The 26,367-nt window shown below is 46.9% G+C and overlaps 2 protein-coding genes across 3 annotated transcripts; both read right to left on the reverse strand.

The window, feature by feature from the left end:
- Positions 1-224: 224 nt before the first annotated feature.
- On the reverse strand, positions 225-3,227 carry LOC123167508 (40S ribosomal protein S15a-5). 2 transcript variants are annotated; one of them, XM_044585344.1, is made up of 5 exons: positions 3,148-3,227; positions 2,892-2,969; positions 1,952-2,242; positions 1,437-1,597; positions 225-552 (listed from the first exon to the last, which is right to left on the reverse strand). In XM_044585344.1, the coding sequence occupies exons 3-5, from the start codon at positions 2,079-2,081 to the stop codon at positions 454-456; spliced, it is 390 nt and encodes a 129-aa protein (XP_044441279.1). In that variant the 5' UTR covers positions 2,082-2,242; positions 2,892-2,969; positions 3,148-3,227; the 3' UTR covers positions 225-453. The 2 variants fall into 2 exon arrangements, with proteins under 2 accessions (XP_044441279.1, XP_044441280.1); XM_044585345.1 differs by having other exon boundaries at positions 2,892-3,176.
- Positions 3,228-5,665: 2,438 nt separating this feature from the next.
- LOC123170393 (probable LRR receptor-like serine/threonine-protein kinase At3g47570) lies at positions 5,666-9,308 on the reverse strand. Its single transcript, XM_044588255.1, has 2 exons — positions 6,429-9,308; positions 5,666-6,331 (listed from the first exon to the last, which is right to left on the reverse strand). The coding sequence occupies exons 1-2, from the start codon at positions 9,160-9,162 to the stop codon at positions 5,889-5,891; spliced, it is 3,177 nt and encodes a 1,058-aa protein (XP_044444190.1). The 5' UTR covers positions 9,163-9,308; the 3' UTR covers positions 5,666-5,888.
- Between the last annotated feature and the right edge of the window lie 17,059 nt (positions 9,309-26,367).

Genomic DNA, 26,367 nt, shown 5'->3' on the forward strand with positions numbered 1-26,367 from the left:
GGGATGTGGGAGCCAGGCATCCAACACTATCCGCATACATTTCAACCCAGGTTTCTCTCAAAGCTCTTCCGCCTCGGCCTCCCCTGCTTCGATCTCCCCAGTCTCCCTTCAGCTGCGGAGGGGATGAGCTGTCATGAACACCATGTTAAGTGCATAATTAACAGCGTGTTTTAAATCCTCGGTTATAGAGAAGTGGCTGCGACAAGGTTCTCAGCAAGATCATAGATGCTCGAACTAGAGTGTTACTCGTGTATCTCAAACTACATGTCCCAAAGAAGGATTACAATATTTATGTCAGTGTCGCCACATACTTTTGACATGTAATCCCATTTCTATTGGCCATGAACAAAAGCAGCAAGCTCTAAATGTCCAAATAAAATGACTTCAGTCATAACAGAAAAATAAAGAATGCAGCCCAGGGCTGATTCAGCATGGGATAACTGTGTTTCCTTCTCAATGGAAGTAACCGAGGACCTGGCCGCCCACATTCTGCCTAATTGCTTCCTCGTGATCTAAAACGCCATTTGGGGTGGTCACCACAACATAGCCCCACTACAAAGCAAATAAGAGCACGAAAAAGCAAATGTGTTAGAAATAACACACTAACTCTACAAAATAAATGAACAGCACATAATAAAGCAGGACAGGTAAGCATTCAGAAGTTAGTTTAGCTACAAGTGCTTAGCTTGACATCCACACCAGAGATGTGATCGAAGGAGATCCGAATAATAAGAGTAACGACAAGAAAAGTTTACACTACGTAACAGTATCAGTTAGTTGTTGTTTTATACAATTTCCCTGAGAATGTGTGCTTCTACTCACTTGCCAGTCATCTCTAAATGAAAAGATGAAAGACTCATATTTGCGGCAAAACAATTCAACTAAGTTAGCAAACCTTCTATGGTTTGTCATAAAAATGAGATAACCTGTAGAGTTTTTCACTTGCCTTGCTTTCCAAAAGTGGTATTTGCAGCAGGGAAAGATGAACATTATGCTACATTCTTCCATGGCTTAATTTATTTACTCAATTACTCAAAAATCTGCCACAACCCGCAATGGCATGTTGATTAGAATGTTTTCACATGCCTAAGATGTTGTGGCATGACAATGGTTGGGCGTGGCATGCTTAGACTACAAACTAAACATGCCCTACGTAGTAGTAAAAGTAAAATACTGTCTGATCTAGTCAATATTTAGCTGCCCCTAACCCTAATGTACATTTCATGATCGGTATTGTATATGTTGTCATGGCAAATAGCACAATAGATTCAGTAATAAGCATTTAAACTAGCAAGGTCTGGCACACCATATCTTCACCTTCCTGATTCTTTCAGTATCCATAACAATATCAAAATAGACCAAGCAAGATAACTGTATCCCTCAACTAACAGAAGATATGAATGTTCACAAAAATCAAATATGAGTTGATAACATGCCTGCCGTGTTGGAAGCATCCTAGTTCTGTATTTTTCTATTTCCATAGCCTTGAGGTCCTGCCTATAAGTGAGAGCTTTGCAATCTTTAATCCTTCCCTGAAGTTCCACGGTGATTTTTCCAACCCTATGTGGATCGAATACCTCGAAATTTTTTATGTAACCTGAGAAAGTCAGCAGAATAAATTTCAGGGAAAATTAGCACAGTAAAAGAAATGTTCTCATAAACTCTCAAGAGCTTAATTTGCAACTGCGGGGGCAGGAGGCAGGGGCACAACACAGAGATTGGCTGAGCAAACATAAGAGACTAAACAACATTACAAGTTCATAAAAAAAATCCTTTCTTCTCACATGCTGAAGTCAAAATGAGAAAAGCCACTACCCCAAATAACTTATTTTTTCACTCGTTCTCGGTAAATGAAGGTGTATAATGCCTGGTGATTCAAATACAAGATTATTACATCAGTAGGTACCACCATGCAGCAGCCTGATGAGAGGGAGCACAGAGTAGCTGATACCTCTGTGCTTCATGATGTTGAGGAACGAGATCATGACGCCAGAGATGGGCTGGAGTTGCGCCATAGCCTTCCCCCGCCGCTCCGCGTTCACCATCGTGCGCAGCGCATCGTTGAGGATCCTCCGGCCCATGGCTCTCGCTTGATCTCTCCACTTGTAGCCCGCTGCACCTCTCGGCTCGCCTCTCTACCAGCCGCCGCCGGCACTCGCGATGAAGAAGAGAAGGGTGGGAATCAGGGAGGACGCAGCGAGCGTTAGAACCTAGAAGTGGACCTTGCTCGCTCGATGATTTCCTGCAATTTTGGTGGGGGTCTCCAATGATGGTGGCCTTATATAATCATAATGAAGCTCGCCTATGGCATGAAGAGCCTTTCTAAAATAGATGCTGGTTGTGCCGTATGATCTACAAAAATTGGCTGAAATAACCCTATTCCGAAGGTTATGCCCAACTGTATGCAAAAACATCGCTAATTGTTGCTCCACGCTAAGATGTGGACTGTGTTCTAGCAAATTGCAATCCCTCAGTATGCCACACAAGCAAAAGAACGCAGCTCTTTCAAACCTTAACATGTTTTTACACAAGACATCGCTTTGCCAAAATTTGTGGTTTAGATAATTAAATCTGATTCAATCTCTTTCATGCATTGGGCCATATGTAATACGTGGTCTTCTCTTCCTTATTATAGCTCAAACAATCACTGTCATTGCAGCAAGTGCGAAAAAAACTGCGGCTCCCCTAACCATCATTTTTCTTTTGTATACATCTTCTTGACCATCTACTACAATTGATACATCCTATCAAGAATGGTACACATCACCATATATTGCAAAGATGTACTGGTCAGCAGCAATTTTAACAAGACGTACTGGACAGCAGCAAATTGAGGAAAAAAATGTACTGGACAGCAGTATATACAGGGGGAGAGGAAGAGGGGTTGGTACCTTGGGAGAGGAGGGTGTGCTTGGCTCTGCCGCCGTGCCTGAGTAGCACCTACGCCCTTGCCTTGTTCCACTTGTATCCTGCAGATCGAGAGAGGATGAGATGAATCAGATCAGCCGTCCACGCAGATCGAAGGAAGAGAGGGCTGGCAGCGCAGGAGAGGGATCGAGGGAGATGTCCGGCGGCGCAGGATGTGGAGCGAGGGAGAGGTCCGGCGGCGCAGCAGAGAGGGAGGGAGGAAGAGTGCCGGCGGCGCACCTGAGTGGGAGGAAAGAGGAGGTCGAGCGGCGCGGGGTTGCGGGAGTGGAGAGGACGAGTGGGCTCGGTTACAGTTAGTCTACCAAGCGCTGGAATGAGGCCCAGTAATGGGTCCAGCCCATGACATTCCGGCCCGTGACACCGAAGTTTCATTCAGTTAGCCCCCTCATCAATACTGCAAACAGTTTTTTTTTTAATAATGGATCCTATATCTGACATAGTTACAGGGAATCATGTTCCATGATGATTGTAGGTCTATGACGGGCAGAACAATTTATATATGCTAAATCTAGACTTGTTGTAACGGAGTAGGATGAACCAGGGTTAAATCTAACAGCAAAGAATAATGGAGCCACTATTCCTCCATGGTTTTGCCACACTATCCTTGTAATATCCAGCGTCATGTGTTTGTGAGTATCGATATCTTTCATTATTCAATATCTTCCCTGTGTTCCCTTTCCTTCTTTGCCCACTGTTTTTACTTTACATTCGCCATGCAGTATTTAAGGACAATAGTGGGGAAAAAGATTGGGTTCAGAGGGTGTATGGGAAATTGGCATTGCAGCTCCAAGGTTGCTGAAACTCATTCCACTTAATTAAAGGTGGCTGGGACTAGCAACAAATTCCATGGCGCGTAATGTTCATGGGTAAGTGTCGAATTTTTATCGAGGGACACAACATTTAGTGTTCATGCTGCTATGTTCTAATGTACATCCTCTAGGCTTATATAGTCATTGTAATACTCCCTCCTTCCCATTATATTACGCGCATAAGTGTTTGCCACGAAAATTAACATATGTTGTTGTTTCTAAGTTGTACAGTTGCATGAGGTAGAGTCCACCCCTACCTCCCTTTATATAGACGGCGGAGGTTAGGGTTTTACAGGGAGGAGCTGTAATCTAGGCCGCCACCCTCCTTGTCTTGGAGAGCAAGTCGCCTCAAGGTCAATTGTCGTCCTGGCTGGGCCCCAAGGCCGTGATGCTCCCCTAGGCTAGGTCCGGTCTGGTGAGCCACCCCCGATTCGTGGCCCCGCCAAGGGCTACAGCTACGCCGGCTACCAGAAGGGGCAAAGGACCGGCGAGGAAGTGGGGAGAAGCTCGGCCCTCTTCAACTTTATTTCTGTTTTTAGTAATTTTAGTTTAGAACTATGTCGGTCGACTGAACTGTGATTTTCTTTTGGTCTGGATTTTGTGGATTTCCATGCCCGTTTGCTCTATGCTCGTTTAATTGCGTATAGGGTGCCGGATTAGTAATTTTACTTTGCATATATCCTTGTTGTCGTCTCTGCAATTATATGGCTTCAATATGATTAATACCCACTTTCCAGCTTAACATGCATGCTGTGATTTTTCTGTGATGTTTGTCCATTATGTGCCTTTTGTGTTCGATATTCAGGCTTGTATATGTTCAGCGATCGATGACACCTATTATGCTTGGTGAACCGCCGAGGATCTGGAGGCGACAATAACTTTAATTGTGTTTGTCTTAATGCTCTTTCACATGTGCAGTCTCTCACCATGACCGAAATCGAGGTTTGTTCGTTAAACACTGTAAGGTGCCGCCTTTCATTGTCCAACTTTCCATTTCTTTGCTTGGGATGTTTCAGATATTAATCAAGGTCTGTTGATGTTTTTTTGTTCACAATGCAGTCGGAATCCATATTATACTTTTGTATATATCCCGAAAATTGCTTTTGGAGCTCGGCCTCCATGAAGGCCGGTTTTTGAAAAATTCAAAATTCAACAAAATTCATATTTTTTACATTTCAAAAAAATCTAAAAAAACACAGACATACATGGAGGCATAACACATGTGTGTGTAAATTTTCAGGGTGAAATACTTTGAAATGAGGGCTGCGCAAAAAAGACAAATCTGTGGCTTTTCAGCACATGATACTATTCATGCCAAAAGTCCATGAGTTTATTCTTTCTGCACAAACCGCATCTCAAAGTATTTCATTCTGAAAATTTACATACATACACATCACATCCTTGTATACTTGTACAATTTTTTTCAGATTTTTTTGAAACCAAAAAGTATGAATTTTGAACTTTTCAAAAAAAAAATTCAGCCTCCATGGAGGCCGAGCTCCAAAATGCCATTCTCCATATATCCTTGCTATATTCTCTGAGATTCTTTGTTCAGCGATCGTGGGATACATATTATGCTTGGTGAACCTCTAAAGATTTTGTTGGCGACAGTCACCTTGCTGAACTTGTACTGCTCACCAATCTGAGAGCCTAAGAAATTCTCTCTGTTGATTGCCAAGTTGTAATTGCTAAGCTTTGGAGAAATGAGTTCATAAAGGTCCTTTCCATTGTGTATTTATCCTTTTAAGGTAGGGACATGGCGATGGATGTTTGAAGCTAAGGAATCTAAACTCCTTGCCACCTGTCCAGAAAAAAAGGAAACCTAACCACATGGAGCTGTACCTATCTTCTGTTCATTAGATGATTATATCTTCTGCTTATTTTCCACATGATTAGATGTTTGCTAAAAGCCAAGTGAGATCAAAGCATGGTGCATCTCCCTTAATTAGTGATTTCTGAAGATACACTTGCATTCATTCGCTCTTGGCACACAGGCAGCTTCATACATAAAATCAGGAAGGTGGCCATTGTAGCCCTGTTTCGCTCATGAGAATTTAGCAATCCCGTGTATCCGTTTATGTACTAATCAAGTAATCAATATGGAGAAGGCTATCTGTCGAGCTCACTACTCCGGCTGTCAGAGGAAGCACGCTAAACCACAGGCTTCTTTGCACCGCACGCGCGAAGGCAGGCGTCTCTGATGAGGTGCATCTCGGCGGCGGCCTCCTTCATGCCCATCCTCTCGTACGGCGCCCGCCGGCAGCAGCTCAGCGCGACCCTCACGGCGGCGACCACGCAGTCCCGCGCCGTGACGCGCACCTCGCTGTCCTCCGAGTACGACGTCGACACCGTCGACATGGTCGACATCGAAGCCGAAACAGAGACTGATCTGTCCAGCTCCTCCATCGGCAGCAGGGCCGGGTCGACCACCTGCTCGATCCTCTCCGGGAACGCCGCCGCCACGAACTCCGGCAGCGTCGTGCCGTCCCCGAGCCCGCGGTCGGTCGGCGCCTTCCCGGCCAGGATCTCCAGGAGGGTCACCCCGTAGCTGTACGCGTCGCCGGCCGTGGACACGCTCCCCGTCGTGCCGTACTCTGCACAGCACACCACAGGACAAGAGTTTCTTCAGACAAGTGATCGTGACATCTGACATGCCATGGTTGAAAAGTAGCATGAAGGAGAGAGACGTACCCGGCGCGACGTAGCCGATGGTGCCCCTGATGCCGATTGTGCTCTCGGTGCCTCCGGCGGCGTTGAGGAGCAGCAGCTTGGCGAGGCCGAAGTCGCCGATGCGGGCCGTCATGTCGTCGCCGAGGAGCACGTTGCCCGGCTTGAGGTCGCAGTGCACGATCGGCGGGTCGCAGCTGTTGTGGAGGTAGCTCAGCGCGTCGGCGATGTCCACGGCGATGCGCAGCCTCTGGACCAGGCTCAGGCCGCCACGCTTGCGTGCGTCCGTGCGACCCGGGTGCAGCCACCGGTCAAGGCTGGAGTTGGGCATGAAATCGAACACGAGTGCCCTGAACTCGCCGCCGGCCGCGTCCACGCTGGCGCAGCAGGTGACGATGCCGATCAGGTTCCGGTGCCGCGCGCTCCGCAGGGTCTCGCACTCCGACAGGAACGTCTTGCACGCCCCGGCTTGCCCGAGGTCGAGCACCTTCACCGCCACGGGCATGGCCTCGTGCGCCAGCTTTCCTTTCGTCTTCAGTGCCAGGGTGCCGCGGTACACGGACCCGTACTTCCCGGCGCCGACGAGGTTCGCCTCCGCGAAACCGTCGGTGGCTTTCGCCAGCTCGGCGTAGGACACCCTCGGGTAGTAGTTGCCGTTGAGCACGCTGCGCGTCGCCGTGCTCGTGGTCCTCGACTTCCTCTTGCGCCGCCACAGGAGGACGGTGAACAGTACGGCGATGCACAGAGCGGCCCCTATGATGGGCAGCGCGACCTTGAGGAACAGGTGAGAGCCTCTGGTGGAATCCGCGAGTGGTCGGCACGGCGGCAGCCGGAGCTGCGTGGCGCCGCCGCAAAGCGCGCTGTTACCGGCCATCTTGAACCCGGTCGCGTTCGCGAACACGCCACGCTGAGGGACGTTGCCGACGAGGTTGTTGCCGGACACGTCGAGCACGATCAGGGAGCTCATGTTCTCCAATCCCGCCGGCATGTCGCCGGACAGTTCGTTCCGCGAGAGGTCCAGCTTCTGCAGCCCCGTCATCTGGCCGAGCTCCGGCGGGATGGCCCCGGATAACCTGTTGCTCGACAGGTTCAGCATCCTGAGCCCCTTCAACCTGCTCAACAACGGCGGGATGCTTCCGTCGAACAAATTGCTGTCCAGGTCGAGGAACTCCAGGCTCTGGCAGCTCCCGAGCTCCGCCGGCACGTCGCCGATGAAGCGGTTCCCGGAGAGCGCCATGAACGTGAGTTTCACAAGCTGTCCTACCTCTCGCGGGAGAACGCCGTCCAGCTGGTTACGCGAAAAGTCCATCGCCGACGACAAGGACGAGAGGCCGAACAGTTCCCTCGGGACATGGCCGGCGAGCCCATTGCCGGAGAGGTTGAGCAGCATAAGGCGCTGAAGGTTGCCGAGGCTGGGAGGGATCGACCCGTTCAACGAGTTGTCGCTGAGGTCGAGGCTAAGCAGCTGCGTGAGGTCGCCGATGGTGGATGGCACCGGCCCGGTCAGCTCGTTCCCCTGCAACTGCAGCTCTTGGAGGTTCTCCAGCTTGCCAATCCCCTCCGGGATCGCGCCGGCGAAGAGATTATGCCGGAGGTCCAGCATCTGTAGCCCGACGAGGTTGCCTATGCCCGGCGGTATAACGCCGGAGATGCGATTGCCCGACAAACTCAACGCCTGGAGCGTCGAGAGGCGCGCGATGGAGCTCGGCATGGCGCCGGAAAACTTGTTGCCGCCGAGGAATATTTCGGCCAGGGCGTCGCAGCTCGTCAGGTTGTCCAGGAACTCCCAGCCGCCGGCGTCGGTCGCCGTGAGCTGGTTGTTGGACAGCTGCAGCGACTGCGGGCAGAGCTTGCCGATCTCCGGCGGCACCTGGCCGGTGAAGCTGTTGTTGGACAAGCTGAGGAACTGCAGCTGGGTGGCGTTGGCGAGCGTCGCCGGGATGGGCCCCGTGAGGTTGTTGCCGCCAAGGAAGAGGTACATGAGGTTTGGCAGGTGCGTGCCGGCATCGGGCGGGAGCTCCCCGTGGAACGCGTTGTTGGCGAGGGCGAGGCCCTGCAGCGACGACATGTTGAAGAACCCCGGCGGGATCTCGCCGGAGAGGTGGTTCTGGTACACGCTGAATTTCTGGAGCATCGGGAGGCGAGCGAGGCCCTCAGGGATTTCGCCTTCGAGGAGGTTCTCGCGGAGCTCCAGCTGCCGGATCGTCGTGAGATTGGCGAGCGACGACGGGATGCGGCCGGAGAGCGAGTTCGTGCTGAGCGTCAGCGCCATGAGCATCGGCATGGCGCCGAGCCAGGCTGGGACGCCGCCGGTGAGGTTGTTGTTGTTGAGGTACGCGGTGGTGAGGTTCGTGAGGCCGCGGAGCGCGGCCGGGATCTCGCCGGTGAAGGCGTTGTCGCAGAGGCTGAGGAAGTACAGACGCCCGAGCCGGCCAAGGCTAGCCGGAATGGCTCCCGTGAAGGCGTTGTCGGTGAGGTTGAGAACCTCGAGGTGCGCGAGGTCCGCGACGGCCGGGGAGAGCGTGCCGGCGAGGCGGCGCGAGCCGACGTCCAGCGTCGTGACGCGCCCCGCGGCGCTGCAGTTCACCCCGGCCCACCGGCAGATGCCCGTGCCGTTGCTCCACGACCGGAGCGCGCCCGTCGGATCCTGCGTCACGCCGGCCTTGAACGCCAGCAGCGCGTCCCGGTCGGTGCCCGCCGCGGCCGCTACACAGGAGAGCAGGAGTAGAGCCACCGATGCAACCGCCGGCGTCGCCATGGTCGTGGAATGCCGATCAGGTTTGCATGGGCATGGTCTGAATAAATGGAGAGCTCGAGCGATCAGGTCGCGGCTGGCTAGCGCATAGAGGTGTGTGCATGGTCAAAGGGTAATCAAATCTGTTGTGCAAGTGAGACCGAGTACACGTACAGTTACGGTAGGTAAGGGTTGTCAAAGGGTAATCTGTGGTACGATTTGTCAATGCACTCACTGACTTCTTCTTTGTACTCGTAGCAGCCGGGTCAACCGACGACGACAGGCTCTTGGTATACTTCTATATTCTGTTAATGAACTAATGATCGTGCCAGGACATCGTTAGGCACTTTGTTGAGATTATTTGGGCATGATTGCCGGTGCAAAGTGGCTGCTAACCTAGTTTTGTTTCTTTCTTGAGAATGTCAACTGGAATAATTGCCCATATAACTATTTTTCGTGTTGCTATTTGCTTTTGCTATTCCTCGTGCAATTTGGTTTTTTTTTTTTGCCTCGATCGATGTGTGTGGTCCCAAAGTGAGACAGGGACGCCGCGGCCAGCCACGGCAAGGTCTCGCCTTGAGCAAGCCGGATCCGTCAACGACGCGGCTGCGGCATTGTAAACAGAGGCGAGTTAGGAGCTTTGATTGTTCGGGTGAGGGGGAGTCGGCGAAGGAGATCCTGGCATGTATAGATGGATGGTCGGGGCCGATGGAGGCTCAAGAAGGGTGGGGCAGCAAGGCGGCACGTGGCAGCGCCCACCACCCGCAAGTACCGGCGGCCGTCGGGATGCTGAGCAATGTATGAGGAGAAGGAAGAAGGGAATTGCTAGCTGAAAACTAATCGACCAAAAATGCCTGTCCGGGTTAGAGGAAGAAAAAGATAAAGGATTGGTTAGGTCTCAATCGACTGAGATTTAATCAAGTCTTCAAGTGATATACGTTATTACGTACTAAAGGGTGGCCGTGATCGGCGGAAACGGGACACGTCCCTCTCTATCTTAGCTACCACGAAGAAGTAGTATACGTTATTACGTACTAGTACTAATAACGAGTAATCCATTTGCTCTGCTTATGACTTCCTGCACTCCGACGCTGACAGAAACCAAAACGAAAACGATGACATTGATTAGTCTTGCTTGCTGTGACGCTGACACGAGCCAAGTGACCATCCGTCTGTTGTGCACGCAAGAAAGACTGGGTCTGCGTGACCGCATGGGAGCCGGGTGTCCATTTCTTGTTTTGCCGGCGAATTAGCGCCAGCTCCGCATAGTCCTTGGTCCTTGCCTCCGCGGCTGTCGGACTGGGAAATTTTTTTTCTTCCTTGGGAGAATTTTGACTGCGAAAGCTGGCAATCATATGTAAAAGGTTAGAACAATGCTACTAGAACTAGCTAAATACCCGTGCGTTGCTACGGGATGAAACAATATGGTGGCATTTGACCAATTGTCCTCGGCCACAATGGTGTCAACTGTGTTATGACGACATTGGGGGCACCAACTCTAGCCAGGAGAAAGGTGGCGAGATGTGGAGGTGAGGTATGGTTTTAGATCTAATCCACAACGGTTGTCGTCCATCCAAACCACCCAGCACCCTTGGGCTCTTTCGCACACCGACATCGGATAGGGACGCTAGTGGGTCATGTTGCCTGCTCATTGATGGATAATAAGTGTGGTCGCGACACCTAGCACGAACGTCGATGCATGCGGACGAGACGTCACACATAGTCGTCATTTTTTTTTGAGGGAACATAGTCGTCATGGGGTGTCATTTTGTGTCATTGGTTGTTGACCGTCAGAGCCTCTCACCGAGTAGAGAGAAATGGGGTAGCGGCGTAGAAGCCCTAGAGCAGAAACCCTTGTTGTTGCTTGATCTGTTGATTATTTAGATGGAAAGCTTAATTCCATTGAGGCAAGGCAAGAATCTAGAAAAATGACTGTGCATTGCAGTGGAGATGCACTGTTAAAACACCCACATAACAGTAAAAATTGGTGTAAAAAAAAATTACTACCATGAGAATAGAACCCGACTCATGCGGCAAAAAAATGTAACATGTTTCCCATGGAAGAAAAAGATGTCATGGCAGGAAAAATGGACCGCCGCGGCAGATTTAAAAAAATAATTCTGGGCCATGTTAATTTAGTTCCATATATCAATCATCAGCTATCATGAAAATAACGGGAAGATAGATTATACTGAACGTATTAAACTGAGGTCTTAGGGCTGTTGACACGTCACAACATTTTGCTCCAAATGCAGATAGCTTCTTTATTTAACACATCAAATAAATGGAACAAAATCATACTGTGTTGAACTTATATGAATATAACAAAATATGTATACAAGTATATACTGATGTGCTACTAAAAATCATTGTAAAAACAGCAGCAAATGGGAGGAGCAGCAGCAGCAACCAAGCTGTTTGAAGCACTGAAGGATGGGAAGAATCAAATTGGATTTCACTCTTTGGATACCACGCCAGGTCCTCTTATGCACTTGTGCGCTCTTTGTAGCATGCTACTTAAACTCACGGAAAACATTGATGTACAAGGTATCCACTGCTCACAATGATGGAAGAACAAACACAAATGCATGGACATGCTTCTACGACACAGAATGTAAAGATATTAAAGACCATAGGTCCAAGCATATGTAACACAAATGTTTACAGATTTCATTGGTATAATGATTCAACATAGCTGCCAGGCATTCTTATTATCTAAGAGAAACCTAGCTTCAGGGTAATAAATCAAGCACATCTGGCTGATCATATCTACCAGCTTTGTGACGATGTAATTCTCACGAACGAGCGCAGGTGACAGAAGAACACACTCAACTGGTCAAGATCGATGGAAGCATGGTTGTCTTCCCCTATCGCATGGGTATGCATCCCATAGCACATCCACGAACACCCTGTCTCTCGTGCACACACTCCAAACTAACAGGGTACACAAACACTCCGGCACCGATGTGGCTCATGAAGTGAGCGTTCCACAGCAACAGGAGGGAGGGAGGGCGCCCTCTGCTTGACTCATTCAGGTGCGCCTGCTGGTAGCTCGTCTGTGCGATCTCACTGTCCCAGTTTCCCAGCCAATGTATATAACATACAATAGGAAGAAAACCATATACAGTGAGACGCCGAGAGCTGGCATATAGCAAGATGGTGTGACAAATTAAAGACATAGCAAACACGTACCATGGAGATATGGACATACATGGAGATTTGTACATACAAAGATGCGAGATATAGCTGACGGGAATGAAAACTTAGTTCAGTTCAGATTATAGAGCTACAATTTTAAATCTTTAATCGCATTAATAACAGGATCTTTACGTCATTCTTTTTCATATACTCTTGCAGTTCAATCCTCAGTTCTCACCATGATCTGTAACTCCGAAGTCCGAACAGATCAAAATACAGTCTATACTATTGTTCATATTTTGTAAAAGAAAGAAACTATATGAAGTATCAGTGATTTTTTTTTTAGAAAAGGAGGATGACCCCCGGCCTCTGCATCTGGGGGATGCATGCGGCCACTTTATTGATTATTCTCGAGAACCTTACAAAGTATTACAACAATATGCCTGAATCCGTCACCTTGGCAATATATGCCACTACTCCTATCCAAATGATGAAAGGGGTGCTAGCTGGGCCAAATACCCAGACCGCTCACCTAAGCCTATCATCAAAAGCCGGAAGCCCCAGCCGAGCCACATACCGGGTCTGGGGCACAGACCGATCTGACGCACTCACATGTGTCGTCTCCGCCATCTTCCACAGGTCCGTCTTCAGAGCAGATATTGAGGCTTCTATCTTGTCAGGCCACTCTGCCATCGACGCCACCATGACGCCAGACAGCTACCTCCTCCTGCGCGAGTCCATCTCCGCGCATCGGGCGCCAAGTCTCCACTGCACCACGCCACCGAGACCTGCTGCCATCAATGTTTAAGATGAAGCACCGCTCCACCAAAGAAGCCGCCCACTGGTCCCTCGATCCCGTGAACACCTCCAAGACTGACGCCCCCGAGAGGAAACGACACAAAATAGCGCCGCCGTCATCCGATCTACTGATCTAGGGTTTCCCCCGGAGATAGCAGATAGTGGCCTTGAACTTCTCCTCGGCGATGCCTTCAAGAAGGAAACGCCGCATAACAGCGCCGTCACCGCCGGCCTTGGCAGCTAGCCAAAGGCAGGTTTTCACCCAGATCTGTTCGAAGAGCCTCCATCAAGCATCGCGTGCACGGATCGCCTAGCACCGGGCCGTGGTGGCTCGCCAGATCCATTGCAGATCAGCACCGCCACCACATGCCCGCTGTCCAGCTCGCGCCGCTCGAAGAAGACACCACCCGAAGCACCGGATTGCCGCTGCCACGAGCATGCCACGCCGACCCCCTCCTGCTCCCAAGGACGCGCTCGTCCAAGGAACGCAGAGTACTGCCGTGCAGGTCGCCATGCGCCATCGCAGGCAGCAGTACATCACCGAACGGGAACGGCCGACCCCTCCGCCACCACCTACAACCCCTCGCCGAGACCCGCCACCACGCCGCCGGACGCCATGGGCCGCGCACGCCCGGGCCGCCGCCGGTTCCCGCCGAGATCCGCCGCCCCAGTCCCAACAGGAGCCGCGAGGAGTCGCCCCGCCGCCGCCGTCAGCCTCACGAGCTTCGCCCGGCGGCTTCCTCCGGCGGCGGCGCGGGGCTGGGGGCGATTGGCCGGCGGCGCGCTAGGGTTAGGGAGGCGCCCCCGAGTCGCCCTAGGCGAGAGCGACGCGGGGGGCTGGGTAGTCTGTCAACGTTCGGATGTGTGTGATGGAGTATCAGTGATGCCATACCAACTAACAAAAATATCAGAGTATCCGTTCCACTTGCACAGCCTATTCTACAATGCAACTTCATAATTTTAAGTACGGGATTACCTTTTATTGGTTTACTTTTGTAGCAGTTTGGACAAAACACACAGAAATCTTGCATGCAAAAAGACAACAAATGTCAGACATGGTACCAATAGATAGCAGTATTACAAACATGCACGATACTCTCATGCGAAAAGGATTAAGAAGATCAAAACTAACCGAATAAGAAGAATAGTAATATAAAGAGCACCAGGGGTGAGGGAACTCACGTGTGCCTTATGTTCATTCCCTCGCATCATATAGATCCGACAGGCTAAAAGTAATGGAAGTTAATGCAAGTAGACATAGAAGGCAATGGTCGCTGCCGTTCCTGCCTCATATGTGGCTGTCTTGCTGAGATTGACACGATACCTACATAATGTAGGGATTCTCCTTATGGACATGGAGGCAAGGGGCAGCGGCCACAACCGCCTTGTGCGGTTGGATGCGTCGGGACTCTGGGGCCCCAACCTGTCTCTGGACCCTGGGAGCACTCAGCGCACGGCACTGCTCGAACAGCCGCGTGGTTAGCGAGCGCGCAGAGGAGGGTCAGGCGGGACAGGCTGATCACGTCGTAGCGCCTGCCATCCTAGTCGATGGCGAGAACGCGTATGATACATTTGGCGACCTTGGCAGATGCATCGGTCGGGGCAGGGGCGGTGGAGGCTTCGACGTAGAACGAGAAGGCGAGCGTCGGCATGAAGTTGAGAGTGGGGCGGTGGAGGATGCATGCCGCGATCGCCATGGCTGCTTGTGGGAGAGGGGGAAGTCAGGTAGCGGATGCATGGCTTCTTGGGTGGTAGTCGACGACGTAATCTCACGATATGATGCGATGCCGAAGCACTTCCGCCGGCAGCTAGGGTTTGCGAGGCCAAGCTAGGTGGGGAGGAATAGACACGGGCTATTTTGAGGATCGGGATCCGGAGTCACGCCAACAAATCGGCCGTGATCAGGGATATAATAGGAAAGTTCTTATTCTGATTCCGTTGTGATCTGAGTACGTGATCGAGATAATAAAAACCAGAGGATGCATGGGTAAAAATTGGTGGGCTTACGATGGAATAAAATCGGTGAGAATCGGTGGTGGGGGTGTTCGATCGATCGGGACTAACGAAACCAATGAGAATATTCGATATGGAAAGAGCGAAAATATTTGATTAAACTGTTGTTTATTAAAGATTTTTGTGACGAAAATATTCGATATGATTTGATTGGCGTCCTATATGGAAGGGAAGGATGGAAGGATTGATTTTTTATATGGAAGGGTGGGATCGATGGAAAGATGGAAGGGTTGGTTTGGTTCTGGTGATGCATGAATTAAAACCGGTCTTGGTTTTCGGAGGGAGAAAAAAAATCGATATGAGGTAGATCGCCTTGTGGGGGGAGATCGATGGAAGGGTGGGAACGAACGAAGCTAACGAACGACTTACCTACTGAGACATTAGGAGTAGAGATATTTTTGTGACGAAAATTTTCGATATGATTTGATTGGCATCCTATATGGAAGGGAAGGATGGAAGGATTGGTTTTTTATATGGAAGGGTGGGATCGATGGAAGGATGGAAGGGTTGGTTTGGTTCTGGTGATGCATGAATTAAAACCGGTCTTGGTTTTTGGAGGGAGGAAAAAAATCGATGTGAGGTAGATCGCCTGGTGGGGGGAGATCGATGGAAGGGTGGGAACGAACGTAGCTAACAAACGACTTAGGTACTGAGACATTAGGAATAGAGATAATGGACTAAATTTTTTAATGAGTTAAATCGTCAATGAACAGATTGTCAGTTAAGGCCATCTCCAACGCGAGACACGTTAGAAAAAGGCGCCTGCCAGATCAACAGTTATACTGTCAGCTTCCAGCGTTTGGTCTGGCATCGATGCATAGAAAGGCACCGAGCGCTTAGATCCCACTATTAGCATGTTGCCTCTACCGTCCAACAAGGAAATGTGAAAGATGCCGCCTCCTCTTCCAAAAAGTATTAGGATTCATATGCCTTTCGTCGGTGCCATCGCCTGTCCACCTCATCTTCGGTGGTCTTAGGACCATGAGGCACGGAGGATCTCAGCCCTTGCCGGTGGGAGGAGCGGGCTCCATATTTAGTTGTTTCTTCGAGTTTTTGCGAGTTTTTTTGGTTTCTCCTTGATATTGGGGTTGCCTTTTTTTTAGGGGACGATATTGGGGTTGCCTATGATTTATATATTAACTTTGGGCCAACACTGTCTATCATTGGGCTTTGGGCTTTTGTTAGAGGATGGTGTATTTTTTAGATGATTATTGGACCCCCTAAAATAAGATAATTATGGGATTTTAATGAAGTGCAAAATTTAGTCAGCCCCAAGGCGTTCGCTATGTGGCTTCTTTGTTGGTCCTCACTGGAATCGTTACTATTAATAAGTTGACACCTCAAGACTTCTTCAGGAGAGCAACTAGTTAACGAGCGCTCCTTCGAGAGCCTCGCAACAATCAGCGCCACTTGGCGCGCTCTCAGCCATTGGCCACGTGTCGCGCTCTGGTTGCTCCCTCTGGATTTGGTTTTTTTATTTTTTCGCACGCGTTTTCGGCTTATAAACGGTTTTTTAGGTTTTTTTTCGATGTTTTGGTTTTCCCCAGGTCTTCCTTAGCTTTAAATTTTTTTTTGAATTTTTTTCCGCAAAGAACGCATTTTTTCCTTTCGCAAAAGTCACGGTTTTTCTTCCGCGAGAGGCACGGTTGTGCTTTCGCGAGAGTCATGGCCGTGCCTCTCGGAAAGGGAAAAACAAAACGCGTTTTCTGTTTCTTTTTTCTTTCGCGAGAGTCACGGTTTTGCTTCCGCGAGAGGCACGGTTGTGGCGGTGACTCTCGGAAAGGGAAAAACAAAACGCGTTTTCTGTTTTTTTTCTTTCGCGAGAGTCACGGTTTTGCTTCCATGAGAGGCACGGTTGTGCTTTCGCGAGAGTCACGGCCGTGCCTCTTGGAAAGGAAAAAAATACGTGTTTTCTGTTTTTTTTCTTTCGCGAGAGTCATGGTTTTTGCTTTCGCGAGAGGCACGGTTGTGCTTTCGCGAGAGTCACGGTTGTGCCTCTCTGAAAGGGAAAAACAAAACGCGTTTTCTGTTTTTTTCCTTCCACGAGAGTCACGTTTTGCTTCCACGAGAGCCACGATTGTGATTTCGCGAGAGGCACGGGCGTGCCTCTTTTCGGGAAGGGAAAAACAGTGCTCCCGGTCCGGTTTTTTCGTCCTTTTTTTTGTGACAAAAAAGTTCGTCAAAACCTATCAACATGGGATCTAGTTTTGAAGATCTTAACGCGAGGAATCCAATGGTGAAAACGGTTCGAGATTTGGACGCACGGTTTAAGAGATAAAATGTTTTGAATAAACGGATCTACGAAAAAAAGAGAAAACTCCCAGGTTGTGACAAGTAGCGCGCTGCATGTGCGCCACTTGTCGCGACCTGGGAAGGTGGAGTGTTCTTTGCAACGAGTACTCCTTAATTAGTGATCTCGCTTCTTCAGCCTGTTTTGTGGCGGTTCCTCGGCCAGAAGCCCTTTTGCGACCTTTAGTAGCCTATACACCGCTCTTTGAGGCAAATAGATGCTTCTTTGCACATGACGTGCACTAACTGGGCCGGCCCATTGCGACGCGAGCAGGCGCATGTAACGAGGGAGAGACCCATGCTTTGCCTGTAGCGAACTGCACTGTAGCGCACAACTTTGTTTTAAAATGAGACCCCTTTTTGAACAGCAAACATTTTCTAAATTTTTTAAACATTTTTGAAATTATGAAACAAAATTTTAAACTCCAATCATTTTTTGAAAGTTCAGACATTTTCTAAAATGTGATTTAGTTTGAACATTTTTGAAATGCTTATGCATTTGGAAATTTCATACAATATTTTGATAAACCAAAGTTTCATTGAGAATTTTAACATTTTTTAATAATATAAAAAATTTATATCTCAAATATTTTCAGAAGACACGAACAAATTTTGCCACCATCCGAAGCTAGTGGACGCGATGAAGATAAAGAAGTAAGTGAGGCCAAGTGAGGTACTGGAGGCGCATTCTGAAGAGGAATGGATAGTCATAGATTCGATCTAGTAGCACAAGGTTTGTCAGCCACTTGGGAAACAAGAAGGTTGGCAAGGAGTTCTTATCCTTGACGGGCTCGTCGTTCTGAGTTTGGTCGAAAATTTCGTCGTGTCCTCGTCTTGTTTGAGGTTGGTGGAAACTGGTGGAGACGGAGCCGGCCCAATGGGAGGAGACGAAATTGTAAGAGATGGAATGTGGGTGCAGGCACAAATATACTCTAGTATCATGAGGATCTCCACTGTCAGCGCCAGCCGTCGAGGTCTTTTCGTTTGCAAATACCTAGCAATAATAGTTCGAGAGCTGCACATAATTTGTATGGCAATGGTATGTCACCTTATTTTACCAGATAAACACGAGGCACATATTTTACCTCGGTTTGGGCCCCTCGTGTGATCAGTAACATACCCTACTTCTACTTGTATGAAATTATATGACGAAGTGATTACAATCATCGAGTGCAAATGATGTTTAAACAAGTTTATGGCTAGAATAACCGACAAACTTTGAGTTTCTAGACGTCCTGATCATGTTGGGTGGATGCCTATTTATTGGGGTCTTGGTCGGTGGGTTAGTCTGTCACCATCTTGGTCTGCTTCTTCGTCCTATCTTGGAGTTCTGAACGCCTTGAAAATCACCTAGGGTGGAGCGTATGTAGATGTCGGTGGCCCAGACACGCGCCATCCTTGTCATGGAAACACGAGCCTTTAGGGACAAAATAAGGGAAGTGCGGCACGGAGAATTGGGGAAATCGACTTACCCTCGATAGTATAATTAATCATGAGCAAACTGAGATAAAAACATTGGGATAGAGGGGCATTGCCCAACCTCATGCATGATCCTCGATCTCTAGTTGCACACTTGTACTAAGGAGAAGATTGTCTTCAAATTTTATGCATTGCCAAATCTCAAAGCAAAGTGATTCAGGGAGACCACCCTGGCATACATATAAAGGATATACTTGCACTTAGAAATCAAGTGTCATAGATTGTTAGAATTAAGCACATTTCCGATGCTCAATGTGATGTCACATGCTTCCTTTAATCTTTCAAGTGTAGAAACTTTATGTGTTAAAGGAGAAGTGGACACATACTCTAACTATGCGACTCAAGGAAACTAATCACACCTCTTCTTGTTATGCTAGTGACAGATAACTTTCATACACAGACCATAAATCACACTATCATTCATATCACGGGAATCTAGCACACACTCAAATTTGGGCCAATTTGTGATCACATTATTTATCTCGAATTACATACTGACGAGCTCTAGCCTAAGCATGTGTTCGACATGCAACTATGTTTCCTCTTCAATATTTCCACTAAAGGCGAGATGAATAGGAGGGTGGCAAGGTATGATCGGGGAGGTGGAGGGCAAAAATGGTGGTGAGCACATTGTTATGGTGAATGCACCGTGTGGGAACAATGGTACAAAGTTATACTAAAAAAAGTATTACATCATGGATTCTCTGTCAATACATTTTATTAGTAAATCTATTACACTTAGCAAATTTAATCACATATTTTGCATATTTATTAAATGCAACAAAACCTAAAATATTTTATATTTATTTATAACTCATTCTGTTAATGTTCGATCTTCACAAATATATTTACCAAGCATCCTTAGAAAAACCAGTCACATTTTATATTTATTTATAACTTATTCTATCAACATACGGATTAACACGCATTGTAAGGTCTTCTGCTTACCAAAACAAATCACATTTTTTACTTATTTATAACTCATTCCGTCAATATACTATTTTCACAAATATATTTTTCTACTTTATATGCTTAGCAAAACCAACAATATAACCATGCTGCTAATTATTAAGGCAAGCCATTATTTGCCATAAAATATGTACAACAACACAAATGTACTTCTGTTTATTGTCCCTAAAAAATTCAAGGACATTTACATTGGTCATTTTTTAATAGTTTTCCCATAAAATCTTCATTTGAATTGATCTGCATAGATGGATGTGAGAAAAATAAAAAGGACAAAATCACAATCCCGCACACAATAAATATGCCACTTAGAAGAATTATTATGTTCGTATATGTGTGTGCATTCTTACTTAAATATTTAGGCAAACATCTCTAAATTGGGTAGACTAGCAAATATCCGCGTAGAGATTTCTAGAGGAAACGGATGTCTATCTAAGGTATAAGTAAATAAAAAAATTCTAGAGTGCTTGAGATGTTTACAATGGTTTCTCATCGAGTTCTTGAAATTTCCATTTTGTTGATTCTCTTGTGGTCAAGTAAGTGTTTTCATGTGCTAACAAGACATGGAGTGGGGTAGGTCAATTTTTTTTGAAGGTGTTGCATACACTAAATCATAAAAACATTTGATGCAAAGTCAAAGTACCATAAGTAGAGTCAGCCCAGCCACCGCCTCCTCAACCTAGCCGCCACCATTGCTCAGGTTTTCTGTGCCTCCCGCCGACGCCGGCGTCAATCTACCTCGTCCTCTATGGTCAAATGTAGTAGCACCTAGTTCTGTCTATTTCCGCTTTGTTTTCATCCCTATGTACTAGATATATTTGCATGCTATTTAGGGATGATTTGTGCTATTTCTATCCGAACTTTGATGAATTCCGCCGTGTTTGATGAAAATTGTCCGATTAGTTGAAATCTAGCTTGAAATGTATGTTTCTATAGTTGGCTGCCCGGCTCCCGCATCTGTTTCTGCGGACTGCCCCCTCTCCCCAGTCCGAGGACGGATGTGGTGTGCAGTTTGGGGGTCAGCATTGGAGATGACCTTAAACCGCTATCCAAATACCGATCCATCTGTTTTCATAGCCTCATGCGGCCTCCTTTGGTTTACAAAATTAAAAAAAATGCAGGAAAGGAAAAACACATCAATTTGATATGAATGCATATCTAAAAAGAGGATTAGTGTAGGAATTTTGCAGACTTGGGTGTTTGGTTAACTGGAATAGAAAAAGATCCAAATCAATATAGTCAAATAAAAAACAGACCACCTGATTAGGTATAATTAGCATTTAATTATTTCACTAAGGATCTCAGTCGTTTTTCATGCATTTTTTCCCGAAAAAGGGCGCTTTATTACTTAAAAGACTTAAACATTACACTCGGCCTCTGCATAATTAAGATGCACACAGCCAAACAAGGTCCTCTCACACAAACGAAAAATAAGAAGGCGAAATACACGGAAACATGTAGATTCCGTATAAAGCCTAAAGCAGAGGGGGGCCAATCCTAAAATTAAGCTGCCACCAATGTTGGGTAAAAGTAGGACCCCGAAATGCGCAACCGTTCGGTCTGGGAGCACGCCAGATCGAACGTTTCGTTCAGGCGGGAGGGGTATTGACCGAACGAGTACAACTCGTTCGACAGGAGAACGCCCCAACGCGAACGCCCCCACCAACGGGGCCGTCCTTTTTCCTATGAATGAAAAACGAAAAATAAAGCCCATATTAAGTTACGACTAGTAAAAAGCCCAATTTTTTTGTGATTAATAAACAATGTTCTTTTGCACATCATAATTGCCATGGACTTTTGCCATTCTATGATTTTTTTGCCAGGTTCAAGTTTATGTTTTAAAAAATGGCAAAAAGGAAGAAATCATGGCAATTTGCATCTGTACAGTACGAAAAACTGCCATCACTACGAAGTTTACAAAAAAAAAACGCAAAAGTTGCAATGAAGTGATATGGTGAAAAAAGCTCTCACTAGACACACAGAATTTTTTTGGAAAAAAATGGAGAAAACATCTTAAGATGTAATGATATTCTACATGTAATCCCCATGGCAAAAACAAATTTGAAAGAACAAACTTGCCGTGTTTTCGAACTAATTTGTAATGTCCATGACAAAACATTCTCCGGATGGACATAGCAGAAAGACACGACGAACCATAGCAAAAAAATGCATTTAGTTGCCATGGGAAAAGACACATCTAAAAACAATACTGATTTCAGTTGCCATGCCAAATTTGCCATGTTTTGAACATCTTTAGTTGCCATAGCAAGTTTGCATATTTGTGAACATGTTAATTAAAAGAAGTTTCTCATGTTTTTGAACAAACTTAATTAAAAGAAGTTACCATGTTTTGCACATATTAAAGTTTGCCATGTTTTTGAAATTTTTAAATGCCATGGCAACTTTGTCATATTTTTGAACATCTACAAAAGATTGCCATGTTTTTGAACATCCTATGTTGCCATGGAAAAGTTTGCCATGTTTTTCAACAATTATAACTTTGCCATGGCAAGTTTACATGTTTTTTTTGAACCACTGAAACAATAGGAGAGGCTCCTACTGCTAATTAAATAAAAGAATCAGCAACTGTACAGGAGTGTTATGTTACAAATCCATCCCACTTTGTGGGTGGAAGAGGGGGGGTGGAGCTACACTTAGATCGTTATTATAAGGTTTGCAAAAAGGAAAGTAAGAAGGGTTTATTCTTATCTCCCACCCTATAGGTAAGGAGAGCTAGGTCTTCTTTCAATCTAGTGAGCCAGGAGCTTGTGGATGGGGTTATGCCTCGAAAGTGTTTATTGTTCCTTTCTTTCCAAATGCTCCAAGCAGATTGAAGGAGAATCTCCACAAATAAGGGTCTGTTCCAAGAAGCTTTAGCAGATTCCACCCAGTCCAATCTATTGCCTTGAGTGGTCCCTTGCATTCCAATTTTGGCCCAACAATGCAAGCTAAAGGGACATTCAAAGAATAGGTGCTCCACTGTTTCATCATTGCATGTAGGGCAAAGCAGGCAGCCGAAAGTGTTACCAATGTTATAGTGTCTGCGTTTTAACATGTTTCTGGTGTTCAGCCTGTCCGAAAGTAGGAGCCACCCAAAAACTTTGAGTTTCATCGTGGTTTTTGACTTCCATAGCCACGAAAATGCAGGGTGAGCTTGGATGTCTCTGAAGTAGAAATCATAAAATTTGTTGGCCGCGTAGAAGTTGGAACCCTAGGTGTAGATCCATTCATCATGTATTAGTTGATCTTCGAGCTGAACGTCGGAGGTCAAGTGCGGTAAGTCTCTGGTTTCGGCGTGTGCCTGCTCAGACAGAGGCAGGTGAAACGTTTCTTGCAAACTGGTGGTTCCCAGAAACGCAACAACAGAGATGTCTTCATCCTTTGCAAAAGAGAAGGCGCGTGGGTGGGTTTCAGCCAGGATTTTATTCATCCACATATCTTTCCAGAAGAGCGTGGTTGCACCATTATTCACATTCACCTGGGTGATTCCTCTATAAATAGGCATTAACTTTGAAACGTCCCGCCACCAGAAGGAACCATAAAGATCGGTTGCATGGGGTATTCGGGAGGTGTAATAAGAGTTCCAAATCAGCTCCACCCAGGGTAGATCGCAATGATTGTAAAACTTATGAAGGAACTTAAGTAGAAGGGCCTCATTCTGGATTCTAAGATTGAGAACCCCAAGACCACCACATCTTTTTGGCTTGCAGACCATATCCCATGCAGCTAGGGAAGTGCATTTGTCACCTTGATCCGTTTTCTTTGTCCACATACATTTTCTTCTTATCTTGTCCAAAAGTTCAACAATTCCAGCTGGAAGCTTGAGTGTGCACATAGCGAAAATGAGCAGGGAGGTAATAACTGAGTTGAGCAGGGATAGCTTGCCACCGTAGGATATCATATTCAGTGTGGCAGATAACCTCCTTTCCAGCCGACAAACCAGAGGAATGCGATCATGCATGGAAGGTTTAGTAGTCCCCATGGGGAGGCCGAGGTACGTAAATGGCATCTTTCCCACCACACATCCAAAAATATGCGCCAGGTTGTTGTATAGCGTTTCATCACAGTTGATCGGGACAAGTGTGGATTTGTGGAAGTTTATTTTTAAGCCAATAGAAGTGGCATAGTCGGACAAAATGCCTTTGATGATTGTAGCCTGAGTGGGACAAGCTGACATTGCAAGGATCGTGTCGTCCGCGTATTGAATAACAGGGTATTCATTTTGGGTAGTGCATGGGAAGGGTAACTTGATGAGGTCTCGAGCAAATGCATCATTAATTGCAGCTTGTAGCAGATCCGCGGCAAGGACAAAAATGAGGGGGGACAAAGGGTCACCTTGGCGAACACCACATTTGCAATGAAACTGTCTCCCGGGTACGCCATTTAGTAAGACAGCTGACTTTCCTGAGGCAAAGATGCACTTAATCCATCCAAGCCACTTTTCATTAAATCCCATGTGGCGCATGATCTCAATCATGGCATCATGATCAATGGTGTCGAAGGCCTTAGCAAAATCCAGTTTAAGTAGTATGATCTCTTTCTTGGAGGCTTGGCACTGATAGATGTATTCGAATGCCCAGGCTAGACAGTCTTGGATCGTGCGCCCTTGAGGAAACCGTATTGATTGCGGTGCACAATTTTGAGGACGATTCGTTGCAGTCGGTTAGCCAGCAATTTAGTTATTACCTTAAGACAACAATTAAGTAGAGTGATCGGTCTATACTCATTAATTGTTGAAGGCGCATTAACTTTTGGAATGAGAGTGATTAGGCCTTCATTGATGCTCTCTAGGTTCAGATTACCCTCAAAGAACTGGTTGCAAAGCTTGTAAAAGTCCTCCTTGATCACCTCCTAGCAAGTTTTAAGGAATATACCTATAAACCCATCAGGGCCCGGAGCCTGATCAGCCGGCATCGTTTTGATCACATGGTCTATTTCTGCCACTGTGAAAGGTACAGTGAGTTCATCAAGGCCATCAATTTTTGTGATGAGTCTGGCAAGTCAAACTTCATGTCATGCTTGGTTTTAGTGCCAAGTCGATCCTTGAAGGTCTGAAAGATGATGGCCTCTTTGCTTGCGTGGTCCTCCGCACAAAAACCAGAATCAGTGGTGAGGGAGGGTATGTTGTTTCTGCGATATCTCTCTGAAGCCATTGCTTGAATTTTTTTTGAATTTTCATCACCAAACTGGACCCACCGAATTGTCTAACGCTTCTTCCAGTATTGCCATTGATATGAGAGAAGCCTGAGTAAATGTTTCTTGAGAATTGCCCTGAAATTGGCCTCTGGTGTTGTGAGATGTCTCTTGTTTTCCAAGCCATCAATTTCAAGCAGAGCCTTATTAGTGTTCTCAATAGCGATGGATAACTTAGAGATGCTCTTGCTCCAGATTTTGAGGTCGTGTCTTAGGTGTTTAAGCTTTTTGCACAGATTTGACGCCATATTTGTAGAGTGCGCTGGTTTGGCCCAGGCCCTCTTGACAATATCTAGGAATCCCGGGTGATGGATCCAATAAGATTCAAATTTGAACAACTTGGAGCGTGGGATCTTCGTTTCAATAGTGATGACACAAGGAATATGATCAGAGACCGGTCGGCTGAGGGGTTTAACAATAGTATTGGGATATGAGGTGGTCCAATGATTACTAGTGAAGAACCAATCGATTTGCTCGAGGAGAGGATCAGTTGGCATGTTGCTCCAAGTGTAGGCTCTGCCTTTGATTGGCAATTCAATTAAAGCCTGTGATCTGATGAAATCATTGAAAGTTATCATGTCGCCAAAATGACCACCTGGTTTGTTACGATTCTCGGGCCCTCTAATGAAATTGAAATCTCCACACAGGAGCCAGTCTTCATGAGCAGGTATATCGAGTGAAAATAGCCATGAAATGAAGTTATTTCTTGGGTCCCCTTGACAAGGCCCGTAAACATTCACTAGGGTCCAGGATTGAGCTGACTGGGTGGATTGAAAGCGAGTAACGAGCCCAAAATCTTCAGAGGCCACGATAGTAGCTGTGAAAACAGCACTGTTCCAAATTGTGGCAATTCCCCCCGAAGCCCCTCTTGAGGGGATAAAATCATACTTATCAAATCATCGTGGGCAACAGGACTTAATAAAAGCATTATCAAAGGAAGATTTTTTCGTTTTCTGCAAGCAGATAACCGCACAACCACTAGAGTTGATAGCATTAGAAAGCGCTAGCTGTTTGGCATCAGAGTTTAGCCCGCGTACATTCCAACACAGAACGTTCCAATTAACCAAAAGAGGCATAAAAAGTATAAAGAGATAAATTAGGTAGCATCAGAAGATGGCCCTGCATCCTTGCTAGCCAGGAGTTCCTCCTCCGCGAGTTCAGCAGCAGGGATTCCGCACATGACATAGCCAACATGCTGAATGACTGGAATTGGGGTTGGAGGAGGCAGTGCGGCATCATCAGCGACTTCAGTTATAGTAACAGCAGCTGTAGCAGATGGAATGACCCTTGGCTTCACCTTGGAGGCTCTGATCTTAGTATCTGAAATCGGTGGCACTTTAAAGCCATCATACT

This window comes from Triticum aestivum, chromosome 7D (assembly GCF_018294505.1).
Source record: "Triticum aestivum cultivar Chinese Spring chromosome 7D, IWGSC CS RefSeq v2.1, whole genome shotgun sequence".
Taxonomy (NCBI): domain Eukaryota; kingdom Viridiplantae; phylum Streptophyta; class Magnoliopsida; order Poales; family Poaceae; genus Triticum; species Triticum aestivum.